This window comes from Macaca thibetana, chromosome 4, assembly GCF_024542745.1.
Source record: "Macaca thibetana thibetana isolate TM-01 chromosome 4, ASM2454274v1, whole genome shotgun sequence".
Classification (NCBI taxonomy): domain Eukaryota; kingdom Metazoa; phylum Chordata; class Mammalia; order Primates; family Cercopithecidae; genus Macaca; species Macaca thibetana.
The window spans coordinates 27,801,618-27,813,996 of NC_065581.1; the positions used below are offsets into that span (position 1 = coordinate 27,801,618).

At 42.1% G+C, this 12,379-nt stretch overlaps 1 protein-coding gene across 3 annotated transcripts; it reads left to right on the forward strand.

The window, feature by feature from the left end:
- The first annotated feature begins 485 nt into the window (after positions 1–485).
- Positions 486–9,261, forward strand: ZNF165 (zinc finger protein 165). 3 transcript variants are annotated; one of them, XM_050789362.1, is made up of 4 exons: positions 486–571; positions 5,163–5,573; positions 5,853–5,991; positions 8,261–9,261. In XM_050789362.1, the coding sequence occupies exons 2-4, from the start codon at positions 5,163–5,165 to the stop codon at positions 9,166–9,168; spliced, it is 1,458 nt and encodes a 485-aa protein (XP_050645319.1). In that variant the 5' UTR covers positions 486–571; the 3' UTR covers positions 9,169–9,261. The 3 variants fall into 3 exon arrangements, with proteins under 3 accessions (XP_050645319.1, XP_050645320.1, XP_050645318.1); XM_050789363.1 differs by lacking the exon at positions 486–571 and adding an exon at positions 788–872; XM_050789361.1 differs by lacking the exon at positions 486–571 and adding an exon at positions 872–1,131.
- The last annotated feature ends 3,118 nt before the right edge of the window (positions 9,262–12,379 follow it).

Below are 12,379 nucleotides of genomic sequence, written 5' to 3' on the forward strand. Positions count from 1 at the left end.
TCTTTTTCTGAGTCTCACTCTGTCACCCAAGCTGGAGTGCAGCGGCGCGGTCTCGGCTCACTGCAAGCTCCGCCTCCCGGGTTCAAGCGAGTCTCCTGCCTCAGCCTCCCAAGCAGCTGTGACTACAGGGGCGTGCCACCACGCCCGGCAATTTTTTTTTTTTTTTTGTATTTTCAGTAGATACTGGGTGTCACCCTGCAAGCCAGGATAGTCTCGATCTTCTGACCTCGTGATACGCCCGCCTCGGCCTCCCAAAGTGCTGGGATTACAGGCGTGAGCCACTGCGCCCGGCCAACGTCATTTTCTTTTCGAGAGTCCCCTCTGTTATTTAGCGAGACACACTACTACAATGGAGAAAAAAGACGCCTTCTCCTTCAAGCCCTGAGAGCTTCAGGACTTTGGCGAAAAGTCTGCGCCTGAAGCGACCCAGGAAGGATTCTCGGAATCATAGTCCAAAGGCATCCCGTCTTCTGCGCAGACTCACAAGTCCCTGTGGACGGAATCCTTGAAGTGTAGTGCCGCTCAGTCCTTCCACCGGAAGTGTCCGATCGGAATCAGCCCTGTCCGAGAGGTGAGTCCGGGTTTGGGGACCCAGACGTCCAGCCCTGTTTCCCCCTCCAAACATCCAGTCCCTCTCATATTGCCTTTGAAATTAGCAGCCTCTGGGTGACTAGACCTTGGACCTCAGAGGAATCCCGGAGAAAGGTGGAACCAGCTTCGGCGTTGGGAGGGCAGGCGCGCTTACGTATTTAGTGAGGGTTTGGCGGTCTCCATAGTTACCTCCGCCGCGCGTGACGTCATAGTGGGGCGCTGAGAGGGCGTGGTGGCGTGGGGTGGGGGCTGTCCTGCTGATCCTGAATTTGGGGTCACTGGTAAGAGGAGTTGCCCATTCCAGCCAGGTGGAACGGGGAGGGGTGTCAAATGTCTCGCATCTGTTATTGTCTGCCAAAAGAAACTGCTGTGACGACCATCCCCAGTCCCCTGCTTCCCTTGGGAAGAGTAACTGCCCTTTTGTAGGACACTTGGGGACAACCCCGGCTTGTCCTGAAATTTATTGACACGGTAAATAGTATTTCCTGTGTGCCGAGGATGCAGTGAAACCAACACTGACCTACCCTTGAGAAACACAAGGTACTATGGGAGCCTTTACCAGCATGCCCCTTGACGCCTCTGTTCTGCTTTGTGGTCTCTACCGGATTTCCCCTGACTCTCTCCCCCTCCACCAACAAAACTCTCACCCGTTTTCCCCTCCTCCATATACCCACCAAGGCATGGTCATCCATCAGGAGCCCTCCTCTTTAACCTCCACCTTTCTCATAATTAATTACTCGTTCCTCTCTGTTCTCCTAGCGTTTGTTTACACTTCTGCTTACCCGTTTTTGTAAGTCCTCCTAACACTATTATAAGGCACTAGATGCTCAAGAAATATTTATTAAAGCTACTAACTTTAGAGGGACTAGGTTTTAAATGGATGAGAAGTGATAAAACACCTGGAGATAGGACTGTCAGCTGAGATAACATGCTTAGCATAATTGAAGTTTCATTCGGATTATATGGGCCTACTTTATACCCATCTACTATGGTAAATGAGATCATGCTCATTAAGCATTAGGACACTACTTGGTTAGGGCATCTAGGAAACATAACAAGAAACATCAAAGGAATGGCCCAGTAAAATATAAGGGATTGAGACTCTCTGGTTAATATACCATGGAACTAACCCCCTCCTTTTTTTTTTATCATTGATAAATTTTGTTCTTATACTCACTCAAACTGTTTGTTTTCCAAGGTTCAGTCTGAACCTGTGATATTTATTTCATAGTCTTGGAGAATTAATACTGATAGATATCTTCAACTACCCTTTTCATGAATCTTGTCTGCGGAGACCAACTCGGTCGTAGAAACCCTAACGCAGTGGCGCTAGAGAAATTAAAGACACACACACAGAAATATAGAATGTGGAGTGGGAAATCAGGGGTCTTACAGCCTTCAGAGCTGAGAGCCTTGAACAGAGATTTACCCACATGTTTATTGACAGCAAGCCAGTCATAAGATTTACTAAAAGTATGTTAATGAATATATATTAAATATTCATATAATTTCTTGCAAATATTAAGTAAATGCACATTGAATTTAATCTCTATATGTTTAAAAATGTATAGATATATGTATAAAAAAATAAATTCATCTAAATATTAGTAGCATTTAAAAAAAAAAAGTATTCCTTATGGGAAATAAAGGGATGGGCCGAAATAAAGGGATGGGCTCTGGCTAGTTATCTGCAGCATGAACATGTCCGTAAGGCACAGATCGCTCATGCTATTGTTTGTGGTTTAAGAACTCCTTAAGCCATTTACCACCCTGGGTGGGCCACGTGTTCCTTGCCCTCATTCCGGTAAACCAACAGCCTTCCAGCGAGGGCATCAAGGCCATGATGAGCATGTCACAGTGCTGCAGAGATTTTGTTTATGGCCAGTTTTGGGGCCAGTTTATGGCCAGATTTGGGGCCCTGTTCCCAACACTTGTCAAAATCTGTCTTCCCATTCCAAGTTCCTTTCCATTATTGAAATATCATTGTTTCTGTTGGAAATATTTTTCCAAGTAGATGTCTTATTATCATCTTAAATACAGATCATCCAAAACAGAAGTCATCTGAAACTTTCCAAATTTTTCCTTTCATTCAATCAACAAATATGAAGCCTTAAGAACACTTAATAATGCATGGTCCTTAACCTCATGGAACAGCAATCAGTTGATGAAAAAAAGAGCCAAACAACTAAAAATAATACAAGGACTTATATATTCATATATGTATGTGTTAGGAATTGTAAGAACTCAGACTAGAGTTGAGCAATTTCTTAACAGAGGCAGTAGAGTTCTTAGTCACTCCAGCCACCATACCCTGTAAGCTGATCTCACCATCAACCTGCTGCTCATTCCCACTTCCTCAACTCTGTTCCTGTCCTTTCCTTTCTGAATCTTTCTCATCCTTTATTGTCCAATTTAAGCCCCATGTTAAATACAGTGAGTTCTACATTTCTCTTCAAAGAATTATTATGTCAGTATGTTCAGTTATTTGCTCTCCATTTTAAAGTTTAACCTCGTCTCCTTGCCCCTAGTTTCAGTAAACAACCTTTTCCACCAGTTCCAATCAGTAGTTCACATCTATTCCCCTGGTCACCTGCTCTGACCTGCATCACCTTAGTTACCCGTTCCATAACTGTCCTTCCCGCTGAAACTGCTCACCCCACCACTCTGGTTCATACCCCTGCTCTCTTTAACATAGCCAATCGGAATTAGCTTAGACTGTGCAGTCTAACCCTAGCCAATAGGGGAATGACACAGCAGTAAGGGCTACCTGCGTCAGTGATAAGAACCCCTTCCCCTCCCTTGTTCAGGTGTGCTCTCGCCATTGCTCCATCTGCAAGACGCACCTTTCTATAGAAGCAAAATTGCCTTGATGAGAAAATTCATGTTCGAGTGCTATTTATTTTGCCGCCCAAAAATTTATTTCTAACACCCACCACCTCTGGGAAATACCTTCTACCATTGACAGTCTCTTCCCACCGCAGGACAGTTAGAACATTCAGCATCTCCACCATAAATTCATTTTATACTTCAATATTCAACATTTAACAAACATGTGCAATGTATATGTCATGTTAAATGTTTCTCATTTAAATCTTTTATTTCCATGTTTTATAATTTCTTCCCAACTAGTTCACAAACTCAAACACTTCTTGTTTAATCCATTAAGCTGTATATTAGAATACAGATTTTCCAGGCATATGCCATACTGACCAAGTTACCATCTCTAGGAGCAGGGCCCAAGTCAGCATCTCCAGAGGTAGGGTCTAAGAAGCTGTTTCTACCAGAGATCCCATATGATGATTAGGCAGCAAGCCCAGTGTCAGATTCAGACTTTCTTGTAAACCATCGCTATACAACTTATAGCCCAACACTGTGCTTGTGATAAGATTCTTAATAAAATGTATGTGATTGCATCAGTCAGTAGTCAACTTAGTGAAATGTTCAGTAAAAGAACCTCAGGCCTGGCACGGTGGCTCACACCTGTAATCCCAGTACTTTGGGAGGCCGAGTTGGGCAGTGGGCAGATCACAAGGTCAGGAGTTTGAGACCAGCTTGGCCAACATGGTGAAACCCCATATCTACCAAAAATACAAAAAAATTAGCCAGGTGTGGTGATGTGCATCTGAAATCCTAGCTACTCAGGAGGCTAAAGCAGGAGAATCACTGGAACCTGGGAGGCGGAGGTTGCAGTGAGCCGAGATTGTGCCATTGCACTCCAGCCTGGGTGACAGAGTGAGACTTCCTCTCAAAAAACAAACAAAAAGAACCTCATACTTTCATGAATACAGTGGCTTCTGTCTTTTCCTATTACTACCCACCCTAGAAATTAAGAACATATTCATCTCTACAGTGTTCAGCAGGTCATTCTGCTCAGAAGAATTGACTCCTCTTCAATGACTCCTTAGTGCCTAAAAGATAAACTCCAAATTCATGAACCTGACATTTGATGTTTTCTGCAGTGACATCTCCAAGCTTTGTCTCGATAATTTTCTTATACAAACCTACTAAACATTTTGCTTTCCCACTTCTGTATTCCTACCCTTACCCAATTGTTCAGACTATTTCTCTGTTTGTAATTTCCTACTTCTTTCTCTCTTGCATCCCAGTCAAATCTTTTCTATTCTTCAGAATTTCATTTTTTCATTAAGCTTCCCTTGACCACTGCAACCATCTGTATTTTTCCCATCTCCATTTTATGAAGCACTTCTGTCATTTTTCTTTTTCATCCTTATTTTCTCTGTGACTTTTAAAATTTAATAACATGTACCTTGTTAATATTTAGTATTACATTTAAGTTTATTGTTTCTAATTTAAATTCTTATTTTTAAATTTAAATGTTAAGCTATCTTGAAGCAGAAATCATAACAGTTATATTCTACAAATCAAGTATGTCAGTGCTTTTGCATACAATAAATGCCCAGTAAATTTTTGTGTAATGGAGAATGATGATTTTTATTACATGGTCTTTCATTTTCCTAGACAGTAATAGTAATTTTTGATCCCTCAGGAGGACTCTTGAAACTAAAGAAGACCCTTTCCAAAGCAGTTCTGATAATATATTCTTTCCACAGATGGCTACAGAATCAAAGAAAGCTGCAGCCCAGAACTCTCCAGAGGATGAAGGACTTTTGATAGTGAAGATAGAAGAGGAAGAATTTATCCACAGGCAGGACGCTTGCTTACAGAGAAGTGAACTCCTTAAGCAGGAGCTCTACAGGCAGCTTTTTAGGCAGTTCTGCTACCAGGATTCTCCTGGACCTCGCGAGGCACTGAGCCAGCTCCGGGAGCTCTGCTGTCAGTGGTTGAAGCCGGAGATCCATACCAAGGAACAGATTCTGGAACTGCTGGTGCTGGAGCAGTTCCTGACCATCCTGCCAGGAAATTTGCAGGCCTGGGTGCATGAACATTACCCAGAGAGTGGAGAGGAGGCAGTGACCATAGTGGAAGATTTGGAGAGAGGCACTGATAAAGCAGTACTCCAGGTGCATAGGGGATGGGAGATCTAACACCTCCATAATGGATAAAGTCCCACAATGGGAGGAGAGGCCTGAGATTGCGTATCTAGCTTGCAGGACCTATTGGTTGAATGTGCATTTATGTCTCCTTTCCTGTCTGTTTGATTCCACATGACATTTTACAAATGACTCAGACTCGATTCTTCCTTCCCCAGTTTTGTATTCCTATGGGAGTTTCTCTTCGTTGTTAGAAGATGTTTAACACAGGGATTCTTTTATAGCCCAAATGTACTTTATTTTTCTCAGGTTCAAGCCCATGAACGTGGACAAGAAATATTCAGGAAAAAAGTGTCACCACCTGGACCAGCACTTAGTGTCCAGTTACAGCCAGTGGAAACCAAGGCCTATTTTGATTCATCAGAACCCCAGCTCCTATGGGACTGTGGTAAGGGGCAGAATGCCATACAGTGCACATCACTGAAGAAACAGGAGAATGAATCTCCCTTCACAAACTAGTCTTGGTAACTGTAGGTGGTCCTTTCCTTTATTACCCAATGAAAAGAGAGAATTTGTGGCCAGGTGCAGTGACTCATGCCTATAATCCTAGCACTTTGGGAGGCCGAGGCAGGCAGATCATGAAGTCAGGAGATTGAGACCATCCTGGCTAACATGGTGAAACCCCGTCTGTACTAAAAAATTAGCTGGGCATGGTGGCAGGCACCTGTAGTCCCAGCTACTCGGGAGGCTGAGGCAGGAGAATGGTGTGAACCCAGGAGGCGGAGCTTGCAGTGAGCCAAGATCGCGCCACTGCACTCCAGCTTCGGCGACAGAGCGAGACTCCATCTCAAAAAGAAAAAAAAAATGAAAAGAGAGAACTTGTTTTCCTGTGAGTCTTTGGCCAATTGTGGGGGAAAAAATAATTTTGTTCCTCATCCAGAATATTTCCAAAACACAGAACATTTTTATGATATGACCAAATTAAAGGAAATAAAAGTGAATGAGTGAAAAAATATCATAAAAAGAGAAAAGAAGCAAAACAAAAAGAAATACATGGGCAGAAGCAAAACATGTTCATAGAGAAGTACATATAATGATCAAGAGAAACAGATACACGATGATATACTGAGAAATAGTATATAATTCACAAGTAACATAGACCCTGGTCCATATTTTTCCTCTTATGCTCTTGGTCTTATAAAGCTCTTTTACACTTTTATAGAAAGTTAGCTATACTTCTAGAGACTACTTCCATAGACTATGCATCTCTATTCTAAGACTCATCTATTTAAAAGATTCATAGATACAGTATCACTTAAGGTGTGAATGGTCCCTATAGTAAACCCAAGAATAACTTACTGTTTGTTCGTTTGTTTTGTTTTGTTTTGTTTTTTCCCGAGACGGAGTCTTGCTCTGTCACCCAGGCTGGGGTGCAGTGGCGTGATCTCGGCTTACTGCAACCTCTGCTTCCTGTGTTCAAGCAATTCTCCTGCCTCAGCCTCCCGAGTAGCTGGGGTTACATGTGCCTGCCACCAAGCCTGGCTAATTTTGGTATTTTTAGTAGAAACGGGGTTTCACCATGTTGGCCAGGCTGGTCTCAAACTCCTGACCTCGTGATCCACCTGCCTCAGCCTTACAGAGTGCTGGGATTACAGACATGAGCCACCACGCCCAGCCATCATTAATTTTTAATAAATTTCTACACATTGTGCCTTCAGGTTTGTTCTGGAAACATCTCCATCTATCCTATATAAAATTGTAAATTTCCCTCACCCCGCGAACAGCACTCCCTAACCCTCTTTCCTGCCCTAGCATATTGTAGACAAAGGATACCTTATAACAAAGAAGGGCAATTCAACTCCAGCATGGTATAGAGTTGTGAGCTACAAGGTGGGATTTGTGAAGACTAGATGATAAATGGATCTTGGAAACCAGGCTGGGGAGTTTAGTCTTGTAACAAAAAAGAGAGAGAGAGAGAGATTCAAGGTTTTTGAGTAGAGTATGTAAGGATGACAGTGTTTAATGACCATTAGTCTAGTAAGGATCTTCAGGATAACTAGGAAGAAGAAAAGTGCAGTCAAAACAGCAAGGAGGCAGTTAAAGTCTAGATAGGAAATGGTGAGGTTGAAGGCTACAGCAATGGTAGCAGAAATGTAAAAGAAGGGATTTATACAAGGGACACTTAGCGGACAGAGATGACAGGATTTAGAAGACTGATTTACCATGGAATATGAGGAAGAAATAGACGATAGTTGGATGGAAGTTTTCTCACACATACTTCAGAGTAACATAGCTTTACTTTTTTTGTGTTCTAATCTGCTTTCTTTGAGGTAGTGCCTCCATTTTCCCTCTAGAAATGTATCATAGATCCAAGGTTCCCAAGATCCCCTTCAGTCAACATTGTAGAGTTCCTTCTCCTTACTCTGTCTCCCCCTATCTCTTGAGTTCTTGCTGATGGCAATCCTCCTCCCAATCTTTTCTAATATATATGCTTCACATGTCTGATTCCTCTCTCTGCCAACCACTGCAGGCATTACTTGTTCTTACCAATGTTTCTTTCATTCCTGTCATCCTCTTTCATTCTATCATTCCTCTCATATGAAAGTCATATATTAAAGTGGGCATATCAATATGTTACTATCTTGAGCATGCTGCAAAATTTTCTTTCTTCTAGTGCAGCAAACAGATGATACTTACCTCTTTCTTTTTTATTTTAGATAATGAGAGTGAAAACAGTAGATCCATGCCAAAGCTGGAAATTTTTGAAAAAATTGAATCACAGAGAATTACATCTGGAAGAATCTCAGGATACATATCAGAAGCATCTGGTGAATCTCAAGACATCTGTAAGTCTGCAGGCAGGGTAAAGAAGCAATGGGAAAAAGAATCAGGGGAGTCTCAGAGACTGTCATCTGCCCAGGATGAAGGTTTTGGTAAAATCCTCACCCACAAAAATATAGTCAGAGGTGAAATAATAAGCCATGATGGATGTGAGAGGAGATTAAATCTGAACTCAAATGAATTCACACACCAGAAATCTTGTAAACATGGTACCTGTGACCAGAGCTTCAAATGGAACTCAGATTTTATTAACCCTCAAAGAATTTATGCTGGAGAAAAAATTCACCAATATGGAAAATCTTTCAAGAGCCCGAAACTTGCTAAACATGCAGCAGTTTTCAGTGCAGATAAAACTCATCAGTGTAATGAATGTGGGAAAGCTTTCAGGCACAGCTCAAAACTTGCTAGGCATCAGAGAATCCACACTGGAGAGAGACGCTATGAATGTAATGAATGTGGGAAAAGCTTTGCAGAGAGCTCAGATCTTACTAGACATCGGCGAATTCACACTGGGGAAAGACCCTTTGGGTGCAAAGAATGTGGGAGAGCATTCAACCTGAACTCACATCTTATCCGGCATCAGAGAATTCACACCAGAGAGAAACCCTATGAGTGTAGTGAATGTGGGAAAACCTTCCGAGTGAGCTCACATCTTATTCGACACTTTAGAATTCACACTGGAGAAAAACCCTATGAATGCAGTGAGTGTGGAAGAGCCTTCAGTCAGAGCTCAAACCTTAGTCAACACCAGAGAATTCACATGAGGGAAAACCTATTAATGTAAGGGACTTAAATTTGTATGTAAATGCTGAGGAAATGACACAATATGAAAAATATTAAATAAAAAATAAATATTGGGCAAGATGAAAGACTGAAAGACCAGTGTCTGGTCTTCATCTGTGTGTGTGTACTTTCTGTGAGACTGATGATGTACCCCTTCTTTCATTTACTACTAAAGTCAAACCGAAAGAGCTACATTTAGGGGGCCTAATAAATAGGGTAGTCTATGGCAGTGCAGTGTAGAGAAATAGAGACTGGGGAAACAACCATGATTACAGTGTGGGAAGAAAATAAAGATTTAGGTAAAGAGACTGATAATCAGTCCTAGTTTATTTTCCTAGTTAGTTTTGCACAAAAAGAGGTCAGCTAAACCCAGGAGTGAAATAGCTTGCACAATGCACTGCAGAACAGTGTTTTCAGAGCATCCCTTTAAAAACTGAAGACCACAAAACTAAGTTAGATGCTAATGTTAAGTTAGAGAGTCATGTCAAATAAGGACATATGTAATGGTGGCATTCCTATATGAGGCCAAAATCTGTGTCCAGAGGTCATACCAGGGAGTAAAAAAGCAGAAGAGCACCCCAGGGAAGAGGCCAGAATCCAGATATTTAAGTAAGACAGGAAGAAATAGAATTGGGTTAGGAGTGAGAAAATGTGTTCAAATTGAACTAAACCTCAGAAGTTGGAGGATAAACACAGGATAACCAGGCTTTTACTGGTTTTTGGCACCTTTCTGGGGTAGGTTGATAGGGACTATAGTGAGCTCTCCTGACAGAAAGTGATAGGATTCTCTGGCTACTGGCAATTGTGGTAGATTACTGAGGAAGTTAGTACTGGAAATAATGGTCCTGAAATGTTATTTCATTGCTGCTGGCTGCTGTCTACAGAAGACTGAGAAGAGAGTGTAGAGCAATAGTATATGAAAGAGGGTAGGGAGGAATGATTTAAGTCTGAAACATTCCATAGTATGTAAGGTTTTTACATTATAAAATGTAAACAGGAGCTTGATGTTAGATGTATGATAATGTGAAATGTACAAAATCTCCCACTAAGAGGCTTTGTAAGAGATAGCATTTACTTTCAATGACTTTAAAAATGTCCTGACAGGATCTAAGTAACACAATATTTGGTTTGTTTTTTAAGGTAATGTTGAGCCCACAGTTTTTTACAGGCACTATACTAGTATGTCCTACTTCATTCTGTAACGGTTATTATTTTTCACATTTTATAGGTGAGAAAACTCAGCAGTAATGAAGTTAACTATCTTGCTAAAGATCACATAGTAAGTGGTAGAACCAAGATTTTAACGCATTTTATTCCAGGGCCCTAGTTCTTAATGCTTAAACTTGATTATGTCACTGAAAATATTCCTATGGAATATAACATCAGAAAAGATAGCGCTTGTACACCACAACTCTAAAGTTGGTGGCGGGGGAAAGAGGGAGACCTAGCACCCTTCTAGAAGGTTAATGCATCAACATTTCAAAATCATGGAGGGAGCTGCCACCCGCTAGGCTAGGAACCGACTGCACCTTTAAACCCCGCGGCGGCTCCCTCCCAATACGGGGTGCGCGAGACCACCACGGAGAGCCTCTTCCTAGAGGGGCCGGAAGCAGCAGGAGCCCCGGTACACGCCCATCTTCCGGCCAGGATGTGTGTCCCGGGTGAGTGAGTGTCCTGTGGCGTCCGGGACCGAGTTTGTGGCCCAGGGTTATGTGCAGACTTCACACGTCTAACTTTTCTCAGGGTTCCTATTGATTGTTAGGAACAGGATTTCGGGGATGAAGGTGGCAGCTGCAAGAGGAGGCTGCGACTGAGACCCCAGATTCGTCCCCCCTTCACCACACACAACACCAAGATGGGCCCCAGGAGGGCATGGAGAGAAGACTTCCTTTCTTCTCCTCTCCCCTCCTGGTGCTGGCAGTATGAAGCTGTCTCCCAGAGGCATTAGTAGAGGAGCCCTGTGGAAGAAATGAGGTGTATAATCACACTTAAATCTGTTTATGCTGTCATTGAACCTCTAAACACAATTGGATTATTTTCTAATGATCAGAAGTGTTATATGTAGATGTATTTGTAGTGAGACACACTAGTATGCTTGCTTTGGTGTCTTAATTTTATAATATTTGTAGTCAAGCTTCACATTGTTTCCATTGTTAAACTTAAAAAAAGTTGACTCGCAAATGAGAAATGAAGATTATAACCTAGAATGCACAGAATGGCAAGCCACTAATGCATTCAGTGAGGGAAGGGTAAAGGCAAGTTTTTATTAGCAAAAAGAGAGGTTCATATAAGCTGCTTAGAGACCGTGTTCATTGGTTTCAGAGGCTCAAATCTGGAGTTGTCAGTTCATGGTGGAGATGCCATAATTGGGCAAGTGTTCTTTCCAGAACATCGTATCTGAATTATAGCAGTCCTAAAGAATGTCTACTGATAAACCTTGTCAAAGCAGGAGATGCATGGAGGAAATGAAAGGGTTTCTTGTGCGGTGTTTAGAAAGACCTTGGAAACAGTTCTTATCTCAAACATGTAAGCATGAGCCTCCTCTCCTTCATGCCTTCCCAGCCGTATTTTACCTGGGTCTGACAAAAGTGATTTCATCCTCGTATCTGCAGTTTTCAAATCATATTATTAATTGTATGTCTGTCTTACCTAGTTTGTGCTTTCTGTCGCACATGATAAAATTCACCCGAATTGTCCATTTTCCTTTTGAATTTGTGGTTCAATGAGTTTCAAGATAACTAGATGTCTTTAATCTTAAAAAAATAAATAAAAGTTCTTAGCAACCTTTTCATTTCTGCAAGTTAGTAATGATTTATTTTGCCTTGGGAGTGACCCAAAAGAAACTTGCCCAAGGACAGCCTCCTTAAAGCAGACTTCTATATACCCCAACCTGCAAAATAAGACTTTACATGAACTGTTATAGCCCATAACAGCTGCAGCCTTGACTAATAAATCTCAAAGGGAATAGAAAAGTCGCCTGACAGTTAAAGCAGAGGACTACACTAGGGGCCAAGATATGGGCTACTTCATATGGAAGAACTCCAGCAACCAGGAGGTAGCTCATCAGAACGTTAGGCATTTCTGCTACCAGGAGGCACCTGGACCCTGTGAGGCTTTGAGCTGATTCTGGGAACTTTGCCATCAGTGGCTGAGGCCAGAGACCCGCACCAAAGAACAGATCCTGGAATTGCTGGTGCTGGAGCAGTTCTAGA

Excerpts from the sequence above, each read along its gene's own strand:
- ZNF165 (XM_050789362.1), top strand. The coding sequence starts at position 5,163 with ATGGCTACAGAATCAAAGAAAGCTGCAGCCCAGAACTCTCCAGAGGAT. Across the intron at positions 5,574-5,852 it reads CTGATAAAGCAGTACTCCAG|GTTCAAGCCCATGAACGTGG; the intron begins GTGCATAGGGGA and ends TATTTTTCTCAG. Across the intron at positions 5,992-8,260 it reads CCAGCTCCTATGGGACTGTG|ATAATGAGAGTGAAAACAGT; the intron begins GTAAGGGGCAGA and ends TTTTTATTTTAG.